The 25,825-nt window shown below is 46.4% G+C and overlaps 1 protein-coding gene across 1 annotated transcript in view; it reads left to right on the top strand.

Moving 5' to 3' along the window:
• Window positions 1-217: 217 nt before the first annotated feature.
• Window positions 218-25,825, top strand: part of LOC119406685 (uncharacterized) — a 123,116-nt gene continuing 97,508 nt past the window's right edge. Inside the window, exon 1 of the mRNA XM_037673416.2 lies at window positions 218-1,337. Coding sequence (XP_037529344.2) covers window positions 218-1,337 — 1,120 coding nt within the window. The remainder of the gene's footprint in view (window positions 1,338-25,825) is intronic.

Here is a 25,825-nt window from a genome sequence, read left to right as displayed (position 1 = left end):
ACAGTCGTTGCAACGCCGTGTTTTTTTTATTGTTTTTTGCGAGCCTGGTGGCACAGATGTCACTGCCCCGTTATAAAGGGGATGCTCATAGCATCCATCTATCCAAGGTCACTGTGAGAGGCAAGTGTGAAAGATAAAAGGTGCGTTCATGTCGCCTCCGTAATGTGTTTGGCGGTAGCTCATTCTGCTTCTGGTCACCGACGCGTGAGGACGCAGGATGGTTAGCTCCCAGAGAGCTGCGACAGCGGTCGCTTACGGCCGTGGTACCCCATCTTTTACCGTGCCAAAGGACTACAGGATTGTACTGCCCACTGTTTCATCAGGTGATGCTATGAAGCGTGCAGTCGTATTGCACTGCGATATTTCAGGAAGGCCGTATCGCATCGAAGATTTTCGAAAGCCCTTGCAAGACGCCGGTGTCATCAAAGATGTGGCGGTTATCGGTGCCTACCAGATGTCACACGTCTGGCTTGTCAACCTGCGGACAAATGAGGCCAAAAAGAAGCTTGTGGAAGCAGGTCGCTTGGTAGTCAAGGACCGGCTGTGCATCGTCATTGACCCTAACAGGCAAGAGGTGCGTCTAAAGGTGCACTGGGTGGCTTTAGATGTTTCTAACGAAAGCATTCGAAGGACATTTAGCGAGTATGGTGTAGTAAAGGAGGTGACAAACGACAGGTGGAAAGTGGAAGGATTTGAATGTGCTGACTCCCTGACGAAGTTTGTGAGACTAATTTTGAAGGAAGGTGTTGCACTTGACGATATACCGCATCAGATTCGTCTAGGCAGCGGTACAGCGCTCATTGTTGCGCCAGGGCGAGCACCGTTATGCCTTCGCTGCAAACATACGGGCCATATACGGCGGGACTGCAGAGTTCCAAAATGCAACGAATGTCATGCATTTGGCCACACACAGGAGGCTTGCACGCGGAGCTACGCCAGAGCGGTAGGACGGCCTGCTGTTTCAGACCAGAGCGAGCTCATCATGGACGAGGAAGAGGCAGAACAGGCTGCGGCACCTGCAGCAATTTTTATGAACGGAAAAGACCAGGGAGCGGCCAAGGACGATAGCGTCTCCGGGTGCCCACCGTCGGCGATGGACAACGCGGGCGTCGGTAAGCGTCAAGAGCCGGTGGAAGCGAACGCGGACGGCGTCGACGTGGGAAACCTGGCGGAGGAATCTGCCAGAGAACAGCGGGACGCATGCAGCGTCTCTCAAGTTCCAGAGGCAGCGGTCAAAGAACCGGCGGTCATCGCAACTGCAGCGGAGGAGATGGACGCCGAGGCAGCACCAGCAAAACGTCGCCATGAGGATGTGGTTGCCGCGTCGCAGGATCAGCGTATGAGGCAGATAGAAGCGTCTGTGGGTGTCAGTGGTGCAAAGAAGAAAGCGCGCGGTGCTGTTCGCATGCGTGCTTCGTCCCTATCAAGGGGCGACAAATATGCAAATCTTTAGCCGCCACAATGGCGTGGGTGCAAGGCGTCGATATGCATGACGAGGGCGTCTTGCCGTCGGCCTCGAACGGCGGCAGAACTGTGTCATTGGAAAGGTCCCTGCGCGTAGGAACAATTAATATTCGTGGATTGGCAGCTAAAATGAGACAAAACCAATTATATCGTGTTGCGACGGAGCAGGAATTAGATATAATTGCAGTTCAGGAAACGAAAATTGAACGTGCAGACCGGACCGATGACATGGTACGCCCTTTTTCGGCGCGTTACAATGTGTGTGTTAGTCATGCTGTTGGCTCGTCCGGAGGATGCCTTCTCTTTATTAGTAACTGCTTGGGCATTGGAATACAGTCGGTCACAAGCTGTAAATCGGGTCGCCTTGTTATTTGCGACTTTGTTTTCGCCGGCAATGAATGGCGAGTTGTTTGTTTGTATGCACCAAATGACGTTGCTCAGCGTCTAGACTTTTTCTGCCGTGTATGTGATTATTGTAACACTGACCGCATTCTTATCCTCCTCGGCGATTTTATTTGCGTTTGTTCGGCACGGGACAAAACGAGTTCTACCCCATATCGCGAGGCGAGTACAATTGAGTTAGCAGATATGATAAATGATTACGCCCTTGAGGATCTAGGTGAAAGTATTTCGAGTGGCCATCGCGTCCAATTCACGCATTTTCAGGGATTAAGTCACTCTCGCCTTGATCGTGCCTACGTGTCGCTTGATATTGTACCTTTGCGTACAGATTACTCTGTAACTCCTCTATCTTTCACTGACCATTGTTTGGTTAAGTTTACCATTTGCAGCAGAAAAGAAAGGAAAGGAAAATTTAATTGGGATTTATGGAAAATGAATAACAAACTCCTTGATGACGACGTTTTCCAAACATTAATACAAGAGAGCATAGAAGAGCTAAATGACGACAATAGCTCTAGAACTGGTCCAAAGTGGGAAACATTTAAGCAAAGAATAAAAATGAAAGCTATAGAAAAGTCCACTATTCTTAAGTTCGAAGGACGCAGAAATGAGCACGTTTTACGTTCAAACTTGGAGACACTTTTAGAGGAAGAGAGCCGAATGCCGGGAAACTTTAAGGAAGACATTCGTGCTGTTAAAGAAAAATTGGAACTTCTAGACATCGAGAAATATCATGGAGCAATAATTAGGGCCCGCGCGGTAAAAATGGTAACTGATCAGAGTCCGACGAAACGCGCTCTGGGTATGGAAAAGAGTTATGCCCAGCGTAATTTAATAACACAGATTGTGTACAATGGTGTTCTAACAAATGCCAGAGATGACATTGCGCAGGCTTTTTACGAGTATTACAGCAAGCTGTTTGCAATAGGTCCTGTAGATCGTGACCACTTCACAAAAGAATTTTTGTCGTCCATGCCGCAGGTTGCTGATGAAACTAAAGATAGATTGGAACTCTCTGTCTCGGTGGGTGAGGTAGAGAGAGCGATCGATCACCTCAACTGCGGCAAGTCGCCTGGACCGGACGGTCTAAGTGCGGCTTTTTACAAGAAGTTCAAGCACGAGTTGTCTCCAATTTTGGCGCACCTTTTCAACGAAGCATTTGAGGTGAAATCTCTGCCTCCGTCATTTCTGTCCTCCCATACTATTCTCATTCCTAAAACAGATGATCCAATCAAATTGCGGCAGGTTTCCGCTTATCGACCAATCAGTCTAACCAATGTAGATTACAAAATCTTTATGAAAATAATTGCACGTAGGTTACAGGGCGTATTAAAAGAAATTGTAGGTACGCATCAAACATGTGGAATAAGGGGAAGGAGCATCTTCATGAATATTCATAAAGCGAGGTGCGTACTAGAGTGCAGCGATGTCATGAACTCTCCGGTTGCGATGCTTCAGGTTGATTTGGAGAAAGCCTTCGATCGCGTTCCGCATGACTTGCTCATAGCAGTCTTAGAGCACGTGAACGTTGGTAAAGTGATAACAGAAGCCGTTAAGATGGCATATACACGATGTACTACTCGCCTGATAGTTAACAAAGAGGTAGGAAAGTCTATGGAATTGCAGCGCTCTGTACGCCAAGGGTGCCCGCTCTCTCCTCTCCTTTTCTGCATATTCATTGAAAGCTTTTGTCTCAGTATATTGAACAGTAACGCAATTCAAGGATTCAGGCTTCATGCATGTGAAGTGCGGCTACTGGCGTATGCTGATGACATAGCGATTTTTTGTACAAACCTCGAAAGTATTGCAGAAGCAGTTAACATCGTAAAACGCTTTTGTGAGGTTAGTGGAAGCGCAGTGAATTGGGGAAAATGTCTTGGTTTCTGGCATGGAGATTGGGAGCTCACGCCAAATTATTTCATGAACGTCCAGTGGCTCACAACACCGGTTAAGTATTTAGGCATTCCTCTCGAAAATTACAGCGACAGTGAACCTTATTGGCATGGGCAGACATCTCAAATCCGAAAAAAAGCAGAAAAATGGAAGGCCAAGGATTTATCCATTTTTGCACGCGCTACCATTTGTAACGTGTTCTTTATTACAAAATTGTGGTACGTGTTGCAAGTACTTCATTGCTCTCGAGTCAACCTTCAAAAACTTCATCGTATTCTTGCCGTCTTTATTTGGGGTTCCACCTGGGAATCTTTTTCGACGTGTGCGTGACGGTGGTTTGGGTTTGTCGCATTTGTTTCTGCGACAGCTTGTAAATCGCTTCTTGTACCTTCGTGACGTTCAAGACCCGTTTTTGCGCACGGTCTGCCAAGTGTGGTTGGCCAATGCTTTGCCTGAGTTTGTAGTATCTTCTGTTAGGTTGAAAGGTCGAACACAAGGTTACTTTAAAGAGATTATCGAGTCATTTCGCTTCCTCAAGGCACGATTTTCTATTGAATATTTAGGCACTGTGTCCCGTAAAAAGTTATATAAAGACTTATGTGATGTTGTTCTCCCCATTCCCTTGTACCGCTCTCAGTACTGTGGTGGAAAATGGAGCAAAGTGCTAAAACGCGTAAATGCATGCCTGTGCGTCCGGGGGTTAAAACTTTCTTCTTTAAGCTTCATGCTGGTGTCTTGCCAGTTAAGACGTGGTTGTCTGAAAAGGGGTTGTTCGTTCCGTGGGGTGACCAGTGCTTTTTATGTCGCAAACCAGAAACCATTGAGCATGTCTTTCTGGAATGCTGGGACGGGGTGTTCTTCTGGGACGTCCTGCAAAGGACACTAAAGAAAGATTTCCCATTGGACGCACAGGGCATAAGGTATTTGATGATTGAAAATGATGATGGATTTCCTTATGATATCACAATGTTATTGGCGCTTTACAGCATTTGGAGATCCCGAATGGCTGTACGTAACGCTGATGTTGACGCTCGGCGAGCCATAGATTACTTTTGTGAGACGCTGACTTCGTTTCTTGAATTGCAAAAAATGCAAAAGGATGTACCCGATTGGGTACCTCGCATGGAATTGCTGTTGCACATGAAACAATTGTAGACAGGATGTACTCTCTTCTCACGGTTGAAAACTGAAGCCCTGCAATAAAGACAAAAAAAAAATTGGCGGTAGCTCAGCGGGCTAAACGCTCGCCAGCTATCATCGTGGACCGAGAGGTCATGGGTTCGATTCCCGTCAGCGGAACTTTTTCTTATTGTTCTTTTCTTTGCCATCTGATGGCATTCATTTTGCTGACGTACTTCCGTGACGGAAATATGTCATGAAAGTCTTGGTGGACCCCGGCATAAAACACTTTCGTGTTAAAAGACAAGAACGCCAAGAAAGAATGACGCGCTCGTTTTTTGTATTTTCAGAGGACGTTTTGGGGCCCTTTTGCCGGGCGTGCAAACACGGACCCAAGAAAGTAGTCAAGACACCACAATCGCCGCTAACAAGTGAAAAATCATACAGCGGCGGAAAAGAAGGTGGACACAAATACTTGTATGCGTATTCCCGGGCAAGAAGCAATACCTTTCAATCAGGAGCGCGGTGGTCTACGTGACAAATAACTGTTACTTATCTTCTCTTCTGTGTTCGCTTTTGCACGTCCTGTCATTTCAACATGAATACCTACCAACTAGCTCAGCTATCTCTTATTCTCAGTTTTTCATTGCCATTACTTTCATATTTGTTTATCAATTTACTCGAGTATAAATGAAAGAAGAAAGCATACTAACGCATCGCTATATATTACTTATCTATTTTATTTATCTATGCAGGGTGCACTTGGTCCAAGATTCCAGGAATATGCTATCCACCGAGTTGGGTCATCGATGTCAAAGGCCGGAGGAAGCCGCAGCGTTATCATCAGGCAATACTCGTGAGACCTCTGGAGGAGAGAAAGATAGGGCAAATAACTTCCGGGAAGCTATTCTCGACGTGTCCGTCTAAAGGAGATATCCGTAATCCTTTCGTCAGAGCGGATTCAGTTACTCGAAAAAATCACAGCATATCCACGAGTGAATGATGATGAGTGGGCGAAGCTGCGGAGGTTCATCGGTAAACCGTGAATCTTCCGTGAATTCTGCCCAGTACATCATCACCGACGTGAGATCGGGCGCGTTTATACTAAAGATTCGATGAGTTATGACGACTTGCAGCTCACTTTAATTTTACATGTACGCTGTGAATTTTCATTGTTTAGAAAACCATTGCTTTAGAAAACATCTGGCGTCTTTCGTTAAGCAGCTCGCGTCTTTTCGTTTTGCTTTAGAAACGTCTGGCGTTCTTTCGTTTTGCTTTTAGAAAACATCTGGTGTCTTTCGTTGGTTTATTTCATCAATCAACGGCGTTTTGAACAAAATTTTTATTGTTTAATCACGCACAGGAGAAATCTCACCAGGCACTACCTTGGAGGTAAACACTGGCTGCTAATGGGAATGAGAGACAGAAGAAGTCGGCTTTTAGCTAACACTTACACTTCTACTTCTACTAACGTTTCTTACTGGAACATGCCAATGGCTGCTAATGGGGAATGAGAGACAGAAGAATTCGGCTTTTAGTTAACGCGCACGCTGCGAATTTTTTATTGTTCAACAAAGCACAGGAAAAATCTCCCACCGGCACCACCTTGGAGGTCAAGATCTGGTACTAGCGTTACGACTGGTTACGCACTACGACTACGACAACTACGAGGGACGAACGGGTGCCGCTTTAAGGAGCTTCGCCCCTAAAACGGCGAGCCGTGACGCCATCACACTCTTAAGCACGTCGACGCACCAAACCCGCCAGCCCATTCCCAGCGTAAGAAGAAAGTGGACGAAATATACAACAACCGGAACTTGTCAAGTCTGAACTTTCACATGAATGTGTCCCAGGTGTTTGAGAACGATGCACGGAGTGCGTACCGACCTTCGCAGGTGCGTTAGACGGGCGGCAGGATTGAACCTAATTCGATGCGTAACACGATCAGAGCTATTTCACGGCCTCAGAGATGTGCTACCACAAGCGGATGTCTGAGGGCTGCGTGCGTTGCGTGGAAACGCATTCCGTCTCTCTAATTTGTGTCTGGAGTTGTGAAGGCTTCGTGAAGTCAAAATGACATTGCGGAAGCGGAGGAGGAATAAACGTTTATTGCACGAAACGGCATCGCGGTGCTAGTCCCGCGTCTACCCAAGGCGGGAGGCCTCCTCATTCCAGGAGCCCTCTCGCCTTCGCCGCCTCCTTGGCCCTGGCAACGAGACGTCGTTGTGGGTCCAGGTTCTGTGAGGCGAGTTTGGCTCGCCGAGTGCTTCGCATGAAACCGATTCCCACAACGCGTGGGATCTGCCGAATTTTTTTTGTCTTGTTTTTCACTGGTCGCGATAGCTATTACGGGCACCGGCGGCGGCGGACAACTACGCCCCCAAAATCGCCTGTTGTCATCTCATAACAGCTTTCGCTGTAAAGATAACTAGGGAGTTGTGTGGGGAGCGTCCTCACTCCCCGACACCACTGGATTCGGCTGCCCGCCTGACCCTCCCAATAAAGCGTCCTAGCACTGAAGGTCGGAGTTCGGTAGCAATGCCTCCCACAATACTTTAATGTGTACCTAGAGCTTTATTAATTTCGTGCGAGATCTGTATCATTGAGTAGAATATACGATTGGTGCCTCTACGTTTTCACGCTACTGCGCACTGATGAAGTGTTGCAGCTCTCTGTGTGTGAGTCACAATGGTTACCTGGAATATGTCCTTGTCGGTAATTAGGCCTAGTGTCTATTCTTTTACTACTCCAAGTTTTTGTGGCTACAAAAAACATGCGAGCTAGAAAACTTAACTAAAAACACTAAAGCAGCATCTCACGAATGGCGCCAAGCCTCACGGAAGCTCGGAGCTGGGAGGCCTGCTTTGTTTGTCTTTAGTTTTCTTTTTGTTGCTTCCTCTCTTGTCTCTGTTTATTTTTATGTATCTTTGACTGTTTATTTCTATTTATTTATCTCTCTTTCTTGCTCTTTCGATCCTCCTTTCTCTTTTTTACCTTTCTTTCTATTTCTCCCTTTCTCTATCTGTATATGCTATGCTTGACACCCTTCTCTCCTCTTTTCCTTCCTTTTCACCCTCACATCTCTCCTCCTCACATTCACTTCCCTTTCAAACCCCCTTGCTATACTATACTATACACGGCTATGCTATGCTCTGCTAGCATGCCTGGATAACCGAATGATTAGGACGCGCGCCTTCGGATCGCGGGTTCAGATCCCGCCTCGCTAGGAAATTTTTTCGCCATATATCTTTCTTTCTCTCTATCTCTGTATTCGTTCTGTAGCCCATCAGAGTTATCGCGTGTCACGCCGGACAAATCGACGAACGTATTCTGGGAGTGAAATAGTAGAAGAAGAGGACGAAGAGAGCGCGTGCCGGTTCATGACGACGGTCATTTGTGTTCACGCGTCGCAGACCACTGCTGGGCTTAAGCAGCTCCGCAGTTAAAAACTAGACAAAAAAGATTGGTGCTCAACTTGCATGGTTTATCCTTCTTTAATGAACAGTTCCATTCTTAGCCCTCGCAACTACAAAACTGTCGTCGTAGGTGATGGTGTAACGATCAGGTAAAATTGCTACGACTTCCGTTCCAGTACAAGGCGAGCGAATTTATCCTCGCAACATTTACCTTAATGTTAGCGAACAAGGCTCGCAGTGTTGAAACCATGGCGCTGTAGTATGCGAATTCGCAGCGTGGTCCTGTAAGTTGGGACACTGTATGTTCCGGGCGTAAGAGATCATGTGGCCCATGGTTTAAACCCGCAACTCTGTGAAAAATGTACAGGTTGTAACCACGACAATTGAAGTAGTTTACGGGCGACGGATATCATGACATGTACTACAATACGCGGTGTTAAATTCTGGACTTGACCTGTCTGTTTTATTTTTAACTCGTGACCGGAAATTCGCCTTCCCTGCTATCAGTACAGATATGTTTATATCTATGATCATGTAAAGAGAAAATTAAAGCACTTTCAAGAAAGCAAGAAAAAACTGCCGGCATCAACATCTCAGATGGCGTTAAGTTGAACTCTTGCATTTCATTTTCCAACTCTGTCGAACTGTGCACAGAATGCACGTGTGGGCAGAAGAAAAGATCCCGTTATGACAACCACGTAGAAATCAGAATTGAGTGTGTAAATGAATGCAAAATACATAATGTATGTATGCCCGCAGCGTCTTTACGGTGGCATCGGGGACCTCCGTAGAGATGGTTAACTACCGAAGCTGAAACGTGCAGCACTGGTGTTTTTCACACGGTTAATTGTGATGGTTCACAAAAGCCTATCTCAATTATTTGTAGGGAACACACATTTTGTTTGCATAACTACATTTGCGCAGCTAAGCGCGCATAAAATGAGCCCCTCAGTTGATACTCATAAGTGGCTGCGCAAACGAATGATGTCGCGTATTGTCCGCCTCGAGAATTCGTGTGTGAACACGCACCTCATCAGCGCGTATCCCAACTGCATAGTACAAGCATTGCTCCCAGAAATCCCACTAAATAAACATACCGGAAAAATATACGAAATAATAAGCGAATAGCGAAGCAGAACGTGATCCCAGGCAAACGCAACAGAATAGCGTAAAGAAAGTACTCATACACTAGCAGATGTATGTACCATGTCTAAGGATATTCTGTCTGTATGCTCCAGTGAATTCTTCAAATGGCTTCCTCGAGTAAATGATATTTGCCTAGAGTGGTGCATTGAAGACTGCGTGTGCGTCAACATCCGCAATGATCGAGGCTAACGCCGCGGGCAAACCGTTGCCATTAGCAAGGAACCGATCTTAACCTGAGATCAGGTCTGCAGCGAACGAGCACAACATAGACGTCGCATGAAGTGAACTCGCACTATTGCTTTAATTGTTTTTTCTACAGCGAAGATAAGAGGGTCACGAAGATAACAGGGAGGGCACACTTAGCAGGATTCCGGCGGCGCCGGGGGCAAATCACGTGGCGGTAGGCGTTCGCTACGCCACTACTGCCACCACCTGCAGGTCACGTGATCTCGCTAGCCAATCGCGTACACTCGCGCGCTTAAAGGGACCGACAAGTGCCCAGAATATGAAATGAGGTGACTCCACTGAAGTATAGAATGTCCGTTGCACTGACTCAAACCAACCCTGTTTTTTTTCGTGAGAGATGGATTTATATTTTTATTTCTTATTTGAAAGTCGCGAAAAATGACCTGTGGCGCCTCTCGCGGCAAAAATATGAATGATACGGTGAAGACGGCCACGTGACCGTTGATTGCTGTACGCAGTCGACGATTTTTTTGTTAGTATTGAAATATTGTTCGTTTCTTTATATTAAAAGGTATTACTCCATAATAATGTGCATATAGGCCTGCGTTAGTAGTGTGCATTAAAGTGGTGCTGCCTTCGCGTGACGTAATGATCCCATGCTCGTCAGCGCGTCTTGAGCAACTTTTCAGCGTGCTCATGCAACCGTGCACGCAGTTTCCAGGTCACTAAGATTTTGGAGCGACATAGTTTTGCTACCTACACTTCGTCTCAGAAATGACGCGCTGCTACCCGGTGCGGCCGTGCATATGCACAGTTACGTTTTCGATTACTTGGCTTGGCTCGTGTATCGAGAGAGTAACGACGCCGGGACAAGCCATCCATGACACAGGCGCAGGCAACCTTGGGCGCAGGCGCACACAACGCTGTACAAATACCGGGAAGGTGTATAAAGCCACACATCTCATTGTAACAGCTTGCTATTTTCAAAAATGGTTGGAAAGCTAAAAATAAAGGTGTTTAAGCATAGCTACAGTAACTCCTGCGAAAGGAGAACAACGACAGATTTCACAAGGGCTAGCGGCATCGCTATCAATTTTCAGCGTTGCTGGAGCAAGCCTACATGCGATTTTGGAGCCTTTCCGATCGAAAAATACTGCTTATGAAATAACTACGTGCTTTTCGGATAAACCACTGCAACTACAAACGCTACGAAGGGTGAGCTTCCTGTCGCGCCGTAAAAAACTGGGTCGAGAAAAATCAGTTGTCGGTCCCTTTAAAAGCTTCGCTGCCCATCGGTTTTCACGGCGTGGAACAGGCTGAATTTTGCGTGTGTGCGTGGTGTGAGAGAGAGAGAAATAGTGTGCGTGTTTGTGTGAGCGTGTCTGTGTGTGTGTGTGTATCTGTGTGTGTGTGAGAACAGCGTGTGTGTGTGTATGTGGGAGAGTGTGTGTCTGAGACTGTGTGTGTGTGACAGAGAGAGAGCTAGAGAGTGTGTATGTGTGACAGAGAGAGAGCTCTAGGGTGATTCCACGAGAGATCGAACATCCCTGTCCGGTCACAATTTTTGTTTTGCCTGGATTTTTTATATGTTATGTGGGCACATTCAAAGTGCACGGAACCGAAAATTTTATTTCCAAGAAACGCTCCCAGCGCGCCAAAACAATATTTGAAGGTGGCGGCGCGGCAATGTCTTGCTCACTGCAATGTTTTCGGATTTCACGGCCGAATTTAGCGCGAACTATAAATGATGTGTCGAAAATTTTTGTTGCTGGTTTTAATACGCATTACTGTGAATTACATCCATGCTTTTCTTATGCTGTCCTCAAAAAGAAGAAAATGTGAAAAAATGGCAAACACGGCCGAAATAAAAAAAGGGTCCTAAGTTTGAGGCGCCTTGGCGCCTTTGCTATAACAAGCACAAACTTGAAAACAATGTCAAATATAGAAAAGAGCCTTTGCAACTATTATACGGAAGATCATTTTCTTACAGGCAGCGCAAAAAAAGAAAACAATAGTTAAAATGGCGAGTTTTTTCAGAAAAGTACATATTCAAAAAATAAAATAAAAAAAAACTCCGGTCTCAATTTTGACGACACTTTTTTATCGAAGAGCGCTTATGTCAGTGAACACACGGTTTTAATATCATATGTCCTCATTTGCTTTGTTTACGAGATATAACTGGCCAAAATGACCATTGCAGTGTGTGCTCACTTCAGTGCGACTGATGGTTGTTATCAGCTTGCATTGTGCGTAAATCTCAGTTTTAATTATTCTGCTGCCGCAAAATCTTGCTCTGGTGGCTTTTCGTCAAGAAAAATGTGTTCTCAGGTTTTATTTGCTTCTAGCGTGTGCGAAAGTGGGCTGCTGCCGCCTTCTAAAGGGTGATTCCACGAGAGATCGAACATGCCTGTCCGGTCGATATTTTTGTTTTGCTTGGGTTTTCATATGTTATGTGGGCACATTAAAAGTGCACGGAACCGAAAATTTTATTTCCAAGAAACGCTCCCAGCGCGCCAAAAAAATATTTGAAGGTGGCGGCGCGGACCTCCGGTTTTTGTTCACTGCAATGTTTTCGGATTTCGCGGCCGAATTTAACGCGAACTATAAATGATGTGTCCAAAATTTTTTTGCTGGTTTTAATACGCATTACTGTGTCCATGCTTTTTTATGCCGCCCTCAAAAGGAAAAAAAATGTGAAAAAAAGTGGCAAATCCGGTCCAAATCAACAAAGTTTGCTAAGTTTGATGCACCTTGGCGCCTTTCCTATTTCACACAGAAACTTCAAAACAGTGTCAAGTATTTCAAGGAGCCTTTGCAACATTTACGCGAAGATCGTTTTCCGACAGGTAGCGCAAAATAAGAAGAAAATAGTTAAAGAGGCGAGCTTTTTCAAAAAAGTACATTTTCAAAAAATAAAAAAAACTCAGGCCTCAATTTTGACGACATTTTTTTATCGAAGAGCGCTTATGTCAGTGAAAACACCATGTTAATATGTATGTCCTCATTTGCTTTGTTCATGAGATTTAACGGGCCAAAATTACCCTTGCTGTGTGCGCTCACTTCAGTGCGATTGATAGTTGTCATCAGCTTGCGTCGCACGTAAATCTAGTTTTAATTATTTTCCCGCAGTAAAACATTGCTCTGGTGTCCTCTCGTCAAGAAAAATGTTTTCTCAAACTTTAATTGTGTCTAGCGTGTGCGGGGGTGGGCTGCTGCCGCTCTCTAAAGGCCTAACGCGTACGCAGTTTGCAGCTTATTACCTCAACTTACCACGCCAGTATTCGCTAATCAGAAGCACGCGAGACACCGCGAACACATGGTTTATGTCACTTTGTCAAAACTCTCCTTGCACACATCATAAAGCATCTGTATGCAGCGAAGGCCAACTTAATCTGTAACTAAATGCCACAATCAGCAGGCGCGCTGTTATGCAGTTGTTTTCTCACTGCCTGCTTACTTCCCTTCCATTACGTGCATTGTACGCTCCAACCATCATCCCCATTCGACGCACCCTGTGCCTAAACAACATTTGTAAAAAGTTAGCTCAATCATTTCCGAGCCGTTTATTTCACTTCCCGCTATCACATGTTTTCGGCGTCGCAGATAACGTCTTCTTGTATCATCTCGACCTTTACCTCAGCGTTTGAACAGCCAGAAAACGTGCGGTGCGGCATGATTAAGCCATGAGTAGCCGAAGCTGCCCAATTGATGATGTTTTGTTGCCACTTTACTAAAGTGTTTTCCCACGTCGAGGACAGTAGAGGTCATTGGTGGCGCCAGGCGGACATTACCCTTAGTTTTGACAATGAGTGTGGCCTACAAATAATTATTACAGCCCAGAGCGCTTAGACACCCTTAGTCATAAAATGTTAAACTGTGAGCAGTTCTGGAAACGCATTCATGACAGCTGCGCAGATGTGAGATAATTTGTGCGGCGCCGTTCAGTATAAACGTTTCGACTTGCTCTAGGTCTAGCTGTTCACTACACGCGATGCCCGCGGCCCATGGCTAGGTCCTATTATTCTGGGCTGATTATTTACGTGTTCACAAAAACAAGATTGCTGAGGAAAATTTTCGTTGCGCAAATTTTCTTTCTTTGCTCTTTTTGTTGTTGCCTACCTCTAGAAGACTGTCATAGGCTGAGGATCTTCGCGACACCTGCGAAGTCTGCTTGCATTGCTTTACGCTACTCAAGGAAAACCTGTCTACATCTAACCGCGATGAGGTAGACCAGGCATTTCTTCGGGAAGAAGAAGCGATTGATATCTTGAACAGGCGCGCCCATCTTTCCCCTGATGATTGTGGGCGAGGTGGTAGGCTGCAAACTGTTTACACGTTAGCCATTTAGAGGGCGGCAGCAGCCCACTTTCGCACACGCTAGAAGCAAATAAAATCTGAGAACACATCTTTCTTGACGAAAAGCCACCGGAGCAAGATTTTGCTGCAGCAGAATAATTAAAACTGAGATTTACGCACAATGCAAGCTGATAACAACCATCAGTCACACTGAAGTGAGCACACACTGCAAGGGTCATTTTGGCCGGTTATATCTCGTAAACAAAGCAAATGAGGACATATGATATTAAAACCGTGTGTTCACTGACATAAGCGCTCTTCGATAAAAAATTGTCGTCAAAATTGAGACCGGAGTTTTTTTTTATTTTATTTTTTGAGAATGTACTTTTTTGAAAAAACTTGCTATTTTAACTATTTTTTTCTTCTTTTGCGCTGCCTGTAAGAAAATGATCTTCCGTATAACAGTTGCAAAGGCTCTTTTCTATATTTGACATTGTTTTCAAGTTTGTGCTTGTTATAGCAAAGGCGCCAAGGCGCCTCAAACTTAGGACCCTTTTTTTATTTCGGCCGTGTTTGCCATTTTTTCACATTTTCTTCTTTTTGAGGACGGCATAAGAAAAGCATGGATGTAATTCACAGTGATGCGTATTAAAACCAGCAAAAAAAATTTTCGACACACCATTTATAGTTCGCGCTAAATTCGGCCGTGAAATCCGAAAACATTGCAGTGAGCAAAAACAGGAGGCCCGCGCCGCCACCTTCAAATATTTTTTGGGGGCGCTGGGAGTGTTTCTTGGAAATAAAATTTTCGGTTCCGTGCACTTTGAATGTGCCCACATAACATATAAAAAATCCAGGCAAAACAAAAATTGTGACCGGACAGGCATGTTCGATCTCTCGTGGAATCACCCTCTAGAGTGTGTATGTGTGAGAGAGAGTGTGAGAGTGAGTGAGATCGTGAGAGTGATGGGAGGGTGAGTGTGAGAGAGAATGAGTGAGTGTGAGAGTGAGTGCTACATTGAGTGAGTGAGAGTGCGAGTGTGACATTGAGTGAGTGCGAGAGGGTAAAACTCGCAAGTTGGGCCCGTTGGGGATGGTACTTGAAATAATTCGAAAAACAGCTCAACGCGTCGTGTCCGAGTCGTGTTTGCGCTGTTTTTCGAATATGTTCGAGTACAAGTGAGTGAGTGTGAGAATGAGTGAGTGAGTGAGTGAGTGAGTGAGTGAGTGAGTGAGTGAGTGATTGAGTGAGTGAGTGAGTGAGTGAGTGAGTGAGTGAGTGAGTGAGTGAGTGAGTGAGTGTACATGCGCACGTGCGTGAGTGTACATGCGTGCGTGCGTGCATGCATGTGCGTGTTAACACCACAGAAAAGACTCTGGTAACTACAGGTTTTCCCGCTCAATTTAATCCAAGCGCCAGCCAAATTAATCTAGGCGCCAGTCAATTTAATCCAGCCGCCACTCAAATTAATCCAGGTGCCATTCATTTTAATCCAAGTGCCACTGAAATTAATCCAACCGCCAGCCTATTTAATCCAGACGCCAGCGAATTTAATCCTGACGGCATCGTGACTTCAAAGCGACCCAGAATTTTCGGGAACGCGTGGAGTGAATAGCTTCGGAGTGAATTTAAGAGGAAATATTATCAAGATGCGTAGAATAAACAATGAATGAGTCACTAGTGACACAATGTGACTCGCGCGACTTCATCACGCCTATCACCCGCGTACGCACTATTCACACCTTCGACATGCATATCAAAGGAAAGGCCGTCCACACAGTAATAACTTGATACCTATTGCCGAGGCCAATGATCTGATCACTAGTGACTCAGGTGACGTCATCACGCATAACACCCGCGCACGCGCTGTCTTAACCTTCCGTCATGCATATCAAACGAAACGTCTTTGAGAGAGTAATGACTTGAACCCTGTCACTTGGCCTAGTGATGTGATCACTAGTGACTCGCGTGACGTCATCACGCCTAACACCCACGCAAGCACTCTCTAACCTGCCTTCATGCATACCAAACGAAACGCCTTTGAGAAGGTAATAACTTGAACGCTGTTGCTCGGCTTAGTGACCTGATCACTAATGACTCGCGTGACGTTATCACGCCTAACACCCACGCAAGCACTCTCTAACCTGCCTTCATGCATATCAAACGAAACGTCGTTGAGAGGGTAATAACTTGAACGCCGTCACTCGGCCTAGTGACCTGATCACTAGTGACTCGCGTGACGTCATCTCGCCTGACACCCCCGCAAGCACTCTCTAACCTGCATTCATGCATGTCAAACGAAACGTCTTCGAGAGGGTAATAACTTGAACGCTGTCACTCGGCCTAGTGATGTGATCACTAGTGACTCGCGTGACGTCATCACGCATTTGAGCCACGCACGCGCAGTACAAACCTGTCTTCATACATATCAAACGAAACGTCTTTGAGAGGGTAATAACTTGAACGCCGTCACTAGGCCTAGTGACGTGATCACTAGTGACTCGCGTGATGTCATCACGCCTAACACCCACGCACGCGCTGTCCTAACCTGTCTTCATGCATATCAAACGAAACGTCGTTGAGAGGGTAATAACTTGAACGCCGTCACTCGGCCTAGTGACGTGAGCACTAGTGACTCGCGTGACGTCATCACGCCTGACACCCACGGAAGCACTCTCTAGCCTGCCTTCATGCATATCAAACGAAACGTCTTCGAGAGGGTAATAACTTGAACGCTGCCGCTCGGCCTAGTGATGTGATCACTAGTGACTCACGTGACGTCATCACGCATTTGAGGTACGCACGCGCAGTACAAACTTGTCTTCATACATATCAAACGAAACGTCGTTGAGAGGGTAATAGCTTGAACGCTGTCACTCAGCCTAGTGACGTGATCACTAGTGACTCGCGGGACGTCATCACGCCTAACACCCACGCAGGCACTCTCTAACCTGCCTTCATGCATATCGAACGAAACGTCTTTGAGAGGGTAATAACTTGAACGCTGTCACTCGGCCTAGTGACGGGATCACTAGTGACTCGCGTGATGTCATCACGCCTAACACCCACGCACGCGCTGTTCTAACCTGTCTTCATGCATATCAAACGAAACGACTTTGAGAGGGTAATAACTTGAACGCTGTCACTCTGCCTAGTGACGTGATCACTAGTGACTCACGTGACGTCATCACGACTAACACCCACGCAGGCACTCTCTAACCTGCCTTCATGCATATCAAACGAAACTGCTTCGAGCGGGTAATAACTTGAACGCTGTCACTCGGCCTAGTGACGGGATCACTAGTGACTCGCGTGATGTCATCACGCCTGACACTCACGCAAGCACTCTCTAACCTGCCTTCATGCATGTCAAACGAAACGTCGTTGAGAGAGTAATAACTTGAAGGCCGTCGCAGGCAGCGTCTGCTAGTAGAAAACTGACTGCTCGCGCTGCACAGCCGTTCACCGGCCAACCCGTATATGTAGGCACCGGATCGCGTGTTTCGAATTCAGTCAAGGGCGTCTTTACATGGCTTTCGCTTGACTTGACGCTTTTCTTGACTCGATGCGATGGAAGCAACAGTACCTTCAACCAGTAGTGGGGTACAACCCAACATCAGCGTCCCACCACTCGTTGAAGGCAACGCTTCTCCTTCATTCAATAAATAAGAATAATAAAGGCGAAATAACAATTAAGCATTTCCAAACCATACTCAATTACGCAACATTCACCCGATACCGTCACCACTATGCGACGCATTTACTCCAGCTCGTCGTGTGGGAAGATGTGGGCGGCTTTCTTGTTGCTTCTCGTATTTCGAAGTATGCCTTGGAAACGCGGGCAGCCAGGCCGCACTACAGTGAACGAACAGGCGTTCACCACCAAACAGGCACGCTTATTCAAAGCACACTAACCTATAAGAAACGGCGTGGAGTAGAGGTAGAAAGAAAGGCACGAGTCAGGCACAGCGTTCAATGGCGCATCAGCAAATGGTCACCTGCAATTAGCAATAGTATGTATCTCAAGTACGAGGACTGCCCTCTATTACAACGGACTTGTTTCACAGGATAACCAGATGAAATATTATTTGAGCCGAAGGAGTGGTTGACAAATCCTTTTGTAGCATGTTTTGAAACAGGCAGACCGGACATTGCGATAACATGCCAGGTAAGTCATAACACTGTATATACATAATCAAGCGTAAGACGCACGGCCTGCCTGTTTCAAAACATGGATGTGCATGGACATGCTACAAAAGAATTTTGAAGTTTGATATGCATGAAGGCAGGTTAGAGAGTGCCTGCGTGGATGTTAGTCGTGATGACGTCACGTGAGTCACTAGTGATCACGTCACTAGGCCGAGTGACAGCGTTCAAGTGATTACCCTCTCAAAGTCGTTTCGTTTGATATGCATGAAGACAGGTTAGGACAGCGCGTGCGTGGGTGTTAGGCGTGATGACATCACGCGAGTCACTAGTGATCCCGTCACTAGGCCGAGTGACAGCGTTCAAGTTATTACCCTCTCAAAGACGTTTCGTTCGATATGCATGAAGGCAGTAGAGAGTGCCTGCGTGGGTGTTAGGCGTGATGACGTCCCGCGAGTCACTAGTGATCACGTCACTAGGCCGAGTGACAGCGTTCAAGCTATTACCCTCTCAAAGACGTTTCGTTTGATATGTATGAAGACAAGTTTGTACTGCGCGTGCGTACCTGAAATGCGTGATGACGTCACGTGAGTCACTAGTGATCACATCACTAGGCCGAGCGGCAGCGTTCAAGTTATTACCCTCTCGAAGACGTTTCGTTTGATATGCATGAAGACAGGTTAGGACAGCGCGTGCGTGGGTGTTAGGCGTGATGACGTCACGCGAGTCACTAGTGATCACGTCACTAGGCCTAGTGACGGCGTTCAAGTTATTACCCTCTCAAAGACGTTTCGTTTGATATGTATGAAGACAGGTTTGTACTGCGCGTGCGTGGCTCAAATGCGTGATGACGTCACGCGAGTCACTAGTGATCACATCACTAGGCCGAGTGACAGCGTTCAAGTTATTACCCTCTCGAAGACGTTTCGTTTGACATGCATGAATGCAGGTTAGAGAGTGCTTGCGGGGGTGTCAGGCGTGATGACGTCACGCGAGTCACTAGCGATCAGGTCACTAGGCCGAGTGACAGCGTTCAAGTTATTACCCTCTCAAAGTCGTTTCGTTTGATATGCATGAAGACAGGTTAGAACAGCGCGTGCGTGGGTGTTAGGCGTGATGACATCACGCGAGTCACTAGTGATCCCGTCACTAGGCCGAGTGACAGCGTTCAAGTTATTACCCTCTCAAAGACGTTTCGTTCGATATGCATGAAGGCAGGTTAGAGAGTGCCTGCGTGGGTGTTAGGCGTGATGACGTCCCGCGAGTCACTAGTGATCACGTCACTAGGCTGAGTGACAGCGTTCAAGCTATTACCCTCTCAACGACGTTTCGTTTGATATGTATGAAGACAAGTTTGTACTGCGCGTGCGTACCTCAAATGCGTGACGACGTCACGTGAGTCACTAGTGATCACATCACTAGGCCGAGCGGCAGCGTTCAAGTTATTACCCTCTCGAAGACGTTTCGTTTGATATGCATGAAGGCAGGCTAGAGAGTGCTTGCGTGGGTGTCAGGCGTGATGACGTCACGCGAGTCACTAGTGCTCACGTCACTAGGCCGAGTGACGGCGTTCAAGTTATTACCCTCTCAACGACGTTTCGTTTGATATGCATGAAGACAGGTTAGGACAGCGCGTGCGTGGGTGTTAGGCGTGATGACATCACGCGAGTCACTAGTGATCACGTCACTAGGCCTAGTGACGGCGTTCAAGTTATTACCCTCTCAAAGACGTTTCGTTTGATATGCATGACGGAAGGTTAAGACAGCGCGTGCGTGGGTGATATGCGTGATGACGTCACCTGAGTCACTAGTGATCAGATCATTGGCCTCGGCAATAGGTATCAAGTTATTACTGTGTGGACGGCCTTTCCTTTGATATGCATGTCGAAGGTGTGAATAGTGCGTACGCGGGTGATAGGCGTGATGAAGTCGCGCGAGTCACATTGTGTCACTAGTGACTCATTCATTGTTTATTCTACGCATCTTGATAATATTTCCTCTTAAATTCACTCCGAAGCTATTCACTCCACGCGTTCCCGAAAATTCTGGGTCGCTTTGAAGTCACGATGTCGTCAGGATTAAATTCGCTGGCGTCTGGATTAAATCGGCTGGCGGTTGGATTAATTTCAGTGGCACTTGGATTAAAATGAATGGCACCTGGATTAATTTGAGTGGCGGCTGGATTAAATTGACTGGCGCCTAGATTAATTTGGCTGGCGCTTGGATTAAATTGAGCGGGAAAACCTGTAGTAAGAAAGACATCGGTTTATGACGAGACGGGATCGCCGGAAGTAAGTTCCAGTTGATCGTTGCATAAATTCGGAAGACAATCGGAAGAAATTTCATCGGTGGTCATCACTGGATCTAAATCAAACAATTCTCCACGGTTGCACCATCGCATCGTCACAAAATAAAAGTTGAAAGTTGAAGAAACATGTAAACAGATTCTGAAAAAGAAAGCTAAATTAAGACATCACAAATAATACCAGATTATCAGAGACACGTTGTCGTCGTTTCCCGTTGCTGTGAGTGGCTTAAACATACGGTTACAATAGCTTGCGGCTTCATTAGCATTTGCTCAGACAGATAAATCCTTTCAGAAACAGCGAGTAAGCCCTTTCAAGGGAATGGCGTCGCATCTCCAGCTTTAATGAAACGCCTCGGGCGATGGTAAGCGATGGTATTTACACTAACGACTTTGTTGCTCACGTTATGCGTTGCCTGCCACGAATGCTGATTAATGATGCTGCTTTTCGATCTAGAATATCGAAAAAGAACAAAAAAGGCAATATGGGCCCACCCTTGCAAGAGACTCTGAAGGCGTTCCTTGACTTTATTTGCCTGAGCATGTTCTTTCCGGTTCATTTCTAATTTGCATATGCGCTTTATCCCGTTTATCCCGTGCGCATGTCATAAGGAACCGCTATCTCTTTCCCAAAATGGCTTACGAAGCATCAAGGAATTAAACTAATTGTTTCGTATTAGTGTGCCTTCACTTGCCCCGGCTGCCGTACACCCGTAACGCTGTCACGTGCTAAGACTTGCGCATGCGTATTAATGGGTTACTTGCACAGTGAACGTCTTTTGCGAAGTACGGTTTACGACAAGTTCAACCTTTCCAGAGGCAGTAACAGAAAAGAACAACAATCTTGGTCGTATTACACGAAATCTCTAAACAAGACGCAAGAATTAACGACGCATGATCTAGCTTATTGTAAAAGATGAGCGGTTGATAAGGCATCTAAGGCTTTCGACTTAACAAGTTCTCGGCTTTGATCCATCCCCTCGGAACGGCATTTGCTATACTATCCAGCTTACATTAAACGATCGAACGTGCGTTGACTCGGACTTATATAATTCCAAAGTGTACTGCCTAGATAACTGCAATAGTTTTGAGCTAAGGAGCTGTCGTCAAAGTTTACGCGTTGTCGTTTGCAGAGAGCAAAACTTCGTAGCGTTTGAGACTCGTACAACGAGGAAGGAACGGGCTCAACTTTCCTTCGACATGGTGTGAGAACTCGGAGCAAGCGGAGAACTACACTAATGAAGGAACGAGAGCCACGTAACGCGAGCGTGATTTGCATACACAGTGGGCTGGCGTCTCACTGTCTCGACCGCCGTTAAGACAGCTAGCCTCACTAGCGGCGCCTCGCTAAAACCGAGCTTTAAATGAGAACTGTCGCACTTGTACGCCCACGCGAGGCTCTTGCGAATCGGAGTATGACGTCCTCAGGAGTTAACTATACTTAACCACTTTATGGCTAAGCCTCGCTTTTAGCGAATGAACGATGTGCGCTTATGAGTTGCACGCAGACAAACACACACATACTCGAATGGCATGTAAGCGTAGCTTGGAGCTATTCAGTGACGCTTGCCGCCTGACGGCGATGGCTTTAAACGAGTCTCCATGGTTCGAAGTATTACGTCAGGCTCGTCGAAACGTTTATGCTCTAAATTAAACAGGCCGGAGAGCCTCCTTGGTGTTGGCATTCGTTAAGACTGTGCCGCTGTAGTTTCGGAAATGCCGGATATTCAAAACCGTAAGCTGCTTTCGAAGAAATGTGACTGCGGAGGCGGACCAGTTATAATTTACGCGCGACATGAATATTGCGGCTAAGTGTGTACCTCGTTTTGTTTAGCCGGTATTACTGGATGGAGTAATTGTAGTCGGCGGTGATTATCTGTTGCATTGCAACGGGGATTGTTCCTTGCATTGTTTTGCTGCAGTGCATAAGTAACACGTTGAGTTTGCGAACCGGTTAGCTTTTTTCGTTCGCAGTCGACTATATTAAGGCGAAAGCCTTAAATGTCCCATCAAAGTTAAAAAGCGACTGTCGAAGTCTACATGAGTTACTGAAAAAATCCTCATCATGTGATGACTTCACTGGTCGCCAAAATTTGTTACGTCATCATAACGTCGCTATGATGTCATTACATGACATCTTCTCTTGGTTAAAGTTGGGTCGATATACTGGATGCCCTGCAAAACCACCTTCCCTGCAGAAGCTGTCCGAGAAGAGGAGAGGGGAGGATGCTCAGTACAGTCTACTGACAAGATAATCAAGATGGCTTTTGCCTTCGAGTCGTCTTAGGCAAATGCATAAGGGACCGTCTGAATTTCTTGTAAACGCTTCTACGTCAACTACTCCCGCCTGAATCTCGTATCCTTATCTAACCATGGCACTATAAACTGATCTCTTGAAACCAGCACCCACTTAGATTTGTTTGCTTGCTTAAGATTCCATGCACGCGCCACTGGATGCCCTCAATGTCCTTAACTTGCAAGTTCCACCAAGGACCCGGTAATACCTAAGCTGCACTCCGCATCCCTTCTTCTGCCCCAAGGCGCTCATCGAGGCATCAATTGAGATGGACCGTCGTTTGCCGGCAACGCAATATCGTCCCTTCCAGAGAGGACGACCCAAAGCTTATTAGCCACGGGTCACAACGTGGTTCCCCTCTAATTACGTCCCAATATGTGCACCTACAAAGTTTGCCGAGGTAAAGCGAGCGATATCGCAGACAGTGGCATGGAAAGGGAGCGGAGTGGACTGGGAAGGCAAAGCGATGCACTTTCGGAGGCGTGTAGGTGCGCGTGTTTGCATAATGAGATAAGACAGCTCAAGTATACAACCTCGGCATGGCTTAAAAACATAAGGCCGGGCCTTTAATCCATACCCCGCTTATGGCGCCCCCTCCATCTTAATGCCTCAGAGGGACGCTGTTCATTTCATGGTGCACGATAAGGTATGCAGTGTTGTTGCACGAGACCTCGTAACAGTCTAGTGCGCTCCACTGATGGGGCATCCTGTGCTGACGTGAGAGGACGCCCTTAAGTGAAAGGCTTAGCTGGCGCCGACAATAAGCGAGCGGCATGCACATCCATTTCTAAACTTTACTTTGTTGTTGCGACTGAAGCTAACATGTACAGTGCTGACGAACTAAAACGCAAAAATTTATAACTAAGTAATGCGCGTTAGCTCGTTTCCAGCTTCTGCAGTTCACGCCATATCGGTGTAGGCAACATTACCTTCAGCGGCGAGATGTGCCGCGACATGGTGCGGTTATCACGGGCAATTGCTAATAGCATTCGTTATACAAAAAAAAAAAAAAAACGATGTCGCAGTTCAATCCATGATAACTGTACAAACCAAGAAAGTTGTTCGACGGACCCCGTAGTCGTGGCGATTGTAGGCTGTCCGACCCAAGGATGATTATAAAAACTAAGGTGATTATTATGACGAATACAATGATGTGGGTTGCACGAGGATCGAAGCTTGAGTGAGAACTCACGGGTGTTTGGCCGAGGTGGGACGCATAATTTAAGCTAATATTCGGAAAATTTGCCACATTTTGAATGCGCATCGGACACGATTGAAGAAGACGACGTACACAGAGAAACTCAAGCCACCTAACATTCTGCCTCCCCCTCAAGCGCTTGCCTTTTCTTGGAACCCAGTCTGGTACTCTTAATTAATGACCAGCGGTTATCTTCCTTCCCGCTACAAGCCCCGCCCACGCCCATTTCTCTTCCTTGATTTCGACTAATATGTCCTGATTTTCATATCCCTCTGGGACACGGCGTCCTCATTCGGAGACGGGAGTATCTTTTGTGATTTTTCTGTAGTATTCGCATGGAAGAGACCGCGAACTGTGAGCCGATGGTGAATTAAGCATTTTTATCGCCTAAAGTACTTTTACGTCGCTTCTGGTTGAAATATTTTACTACGCACGCTCGCTTTGGCTAATAGAGTACCGTGTTTAACGAGACGTTGGACTTCGAGGTTTCGACAGAAATTTCAAAATAACTTATTTGACTCTTTAGGAATGCTCGCTGCCAGCAGGTAACTATCGCTTGTAATTTGATTGGGTCGTTCAATTCAGTTCGCGAAGAAATATAGCTGTGATTGACTGTACAATAATTAGGCAATTGGTTATGTTGTCATTACAGTTAATTACTCTAAGATACGCTGATTCATTCAAACACGCACGCTTGCTTTGAGTGTGGTCTTCAGACCCTCGACATCAAATTATATAGATTTCAGGGATTTTTGGACAGTCGATTATAATGCGTGTCGGCAAGGCATATTTACCTATTACCAACTGGCGCAGAGTCCTGCTGAAGCGAAGCCGCCTTTCATGGTAAAGCTAGCGCACAAAGACGGCAACACAAGGAGGAGAACGACACAGGACAGTCGCTGTCCTGTCGTTCTTCGACACAGAAGAAGAAGACACAGAATAACGACAAGGACCCAGCACCTGTCCTGTGTCGTTCTTCTTCTCTTCTTGCCGTATTTCTTCGCTGCTTTTACCGTGAAGATCATCCAACCAGTTCAGTTTTGCACGCTATTGCACACCCTTCAACCACGTGTTAAGTTCATTTTCTCCCGCGCCTACCAACCTCTCTCACCGCTGCGCGGCGCGACGCTGCGAACGAAAACAGCGGCAACGGCTGCTGCCACTTCGCCTCAGAGCGTCGTCGCGCGCGAACACGAAAAAAAAAGGGCCCCTCGCTGGTTCTCCACTCATCAAAAAAACAATCTACTTCGGAGTTTCGCCTCTTTCAGGAGGAACTTTTCTGGGCATCGCGCACAACTCTATAGTAGTCCGGAACACGCTTCGCACTACACGCCGGTGTTGCGAATATTTTGCAAGAGCCAGCCATGGATTATGGCTGCAGTATCGGTGTTTGTACCCGTGCCGTCGCGCTTGTCACGTTCATTTGGATTTGGGACCTATCTCCAGCCGCTGGCCAAGTGCGCGACGGCAAGTCCCATTTGTACTATGGAGGATGGGTGTGACGGCAGATGTTTTTTTATTTCGGGTATTAAAACGTGACGGAGCTAATTCAGGGCTAGCTGTCCCATAAACATCTATTCGCTTCTTAATAGATACACAAAAGGCATGAGAAAAGAATATATTCTAAACCGCCATACAGAGATAAAAACGTCAGCTTACGGTAAATGTTCTTGCGCCTCTTTATCCCATCACCCAGTGCAGGGTAGCAAACCGGACGTGCGTCGGGTTAACCTCCCTATTTTTCCTTGCTTCTCTTTCCCTCTCTTTCTCGCTGTGCGGGTCAGATCACCGAAAGCACATAAGAGTGTATATCACGATGGACACCCATCGCATGCACTGCTTTTTTTTTTCATTAAATGCAGTAAGCAGAGGTTGGGACCAATGCATGGGGCCAGCTACTCCTCTTCTCTTGAACAACAGATGCCGTCGCAAAGAAGAGAACAAAAATAAAACTATG

Source organism: Rhipicephalus sanguineus, chromosome 10, assembly GCF_013339695.2.
Source record: "Rhipicephalus sanguineus isolate Rsan-2018 chromosome 10, BIME_Rsan_1.4, whole genome shotgun sequence".
In the NCBI taxonomy this organism is placed as follows: domain Eukaryota; kingdom Metazoa; phylum Arthropoda; class Arachnida; order Ixodida; family Ixodidae; genus Rhipicephalus; species Rhipicephalus sanguineus.
The sequence above is the reverse complement of the archived record's forward strand: the minus strand, read 5'-3'. Positions and strand labels throughout refer to the sequence as shown.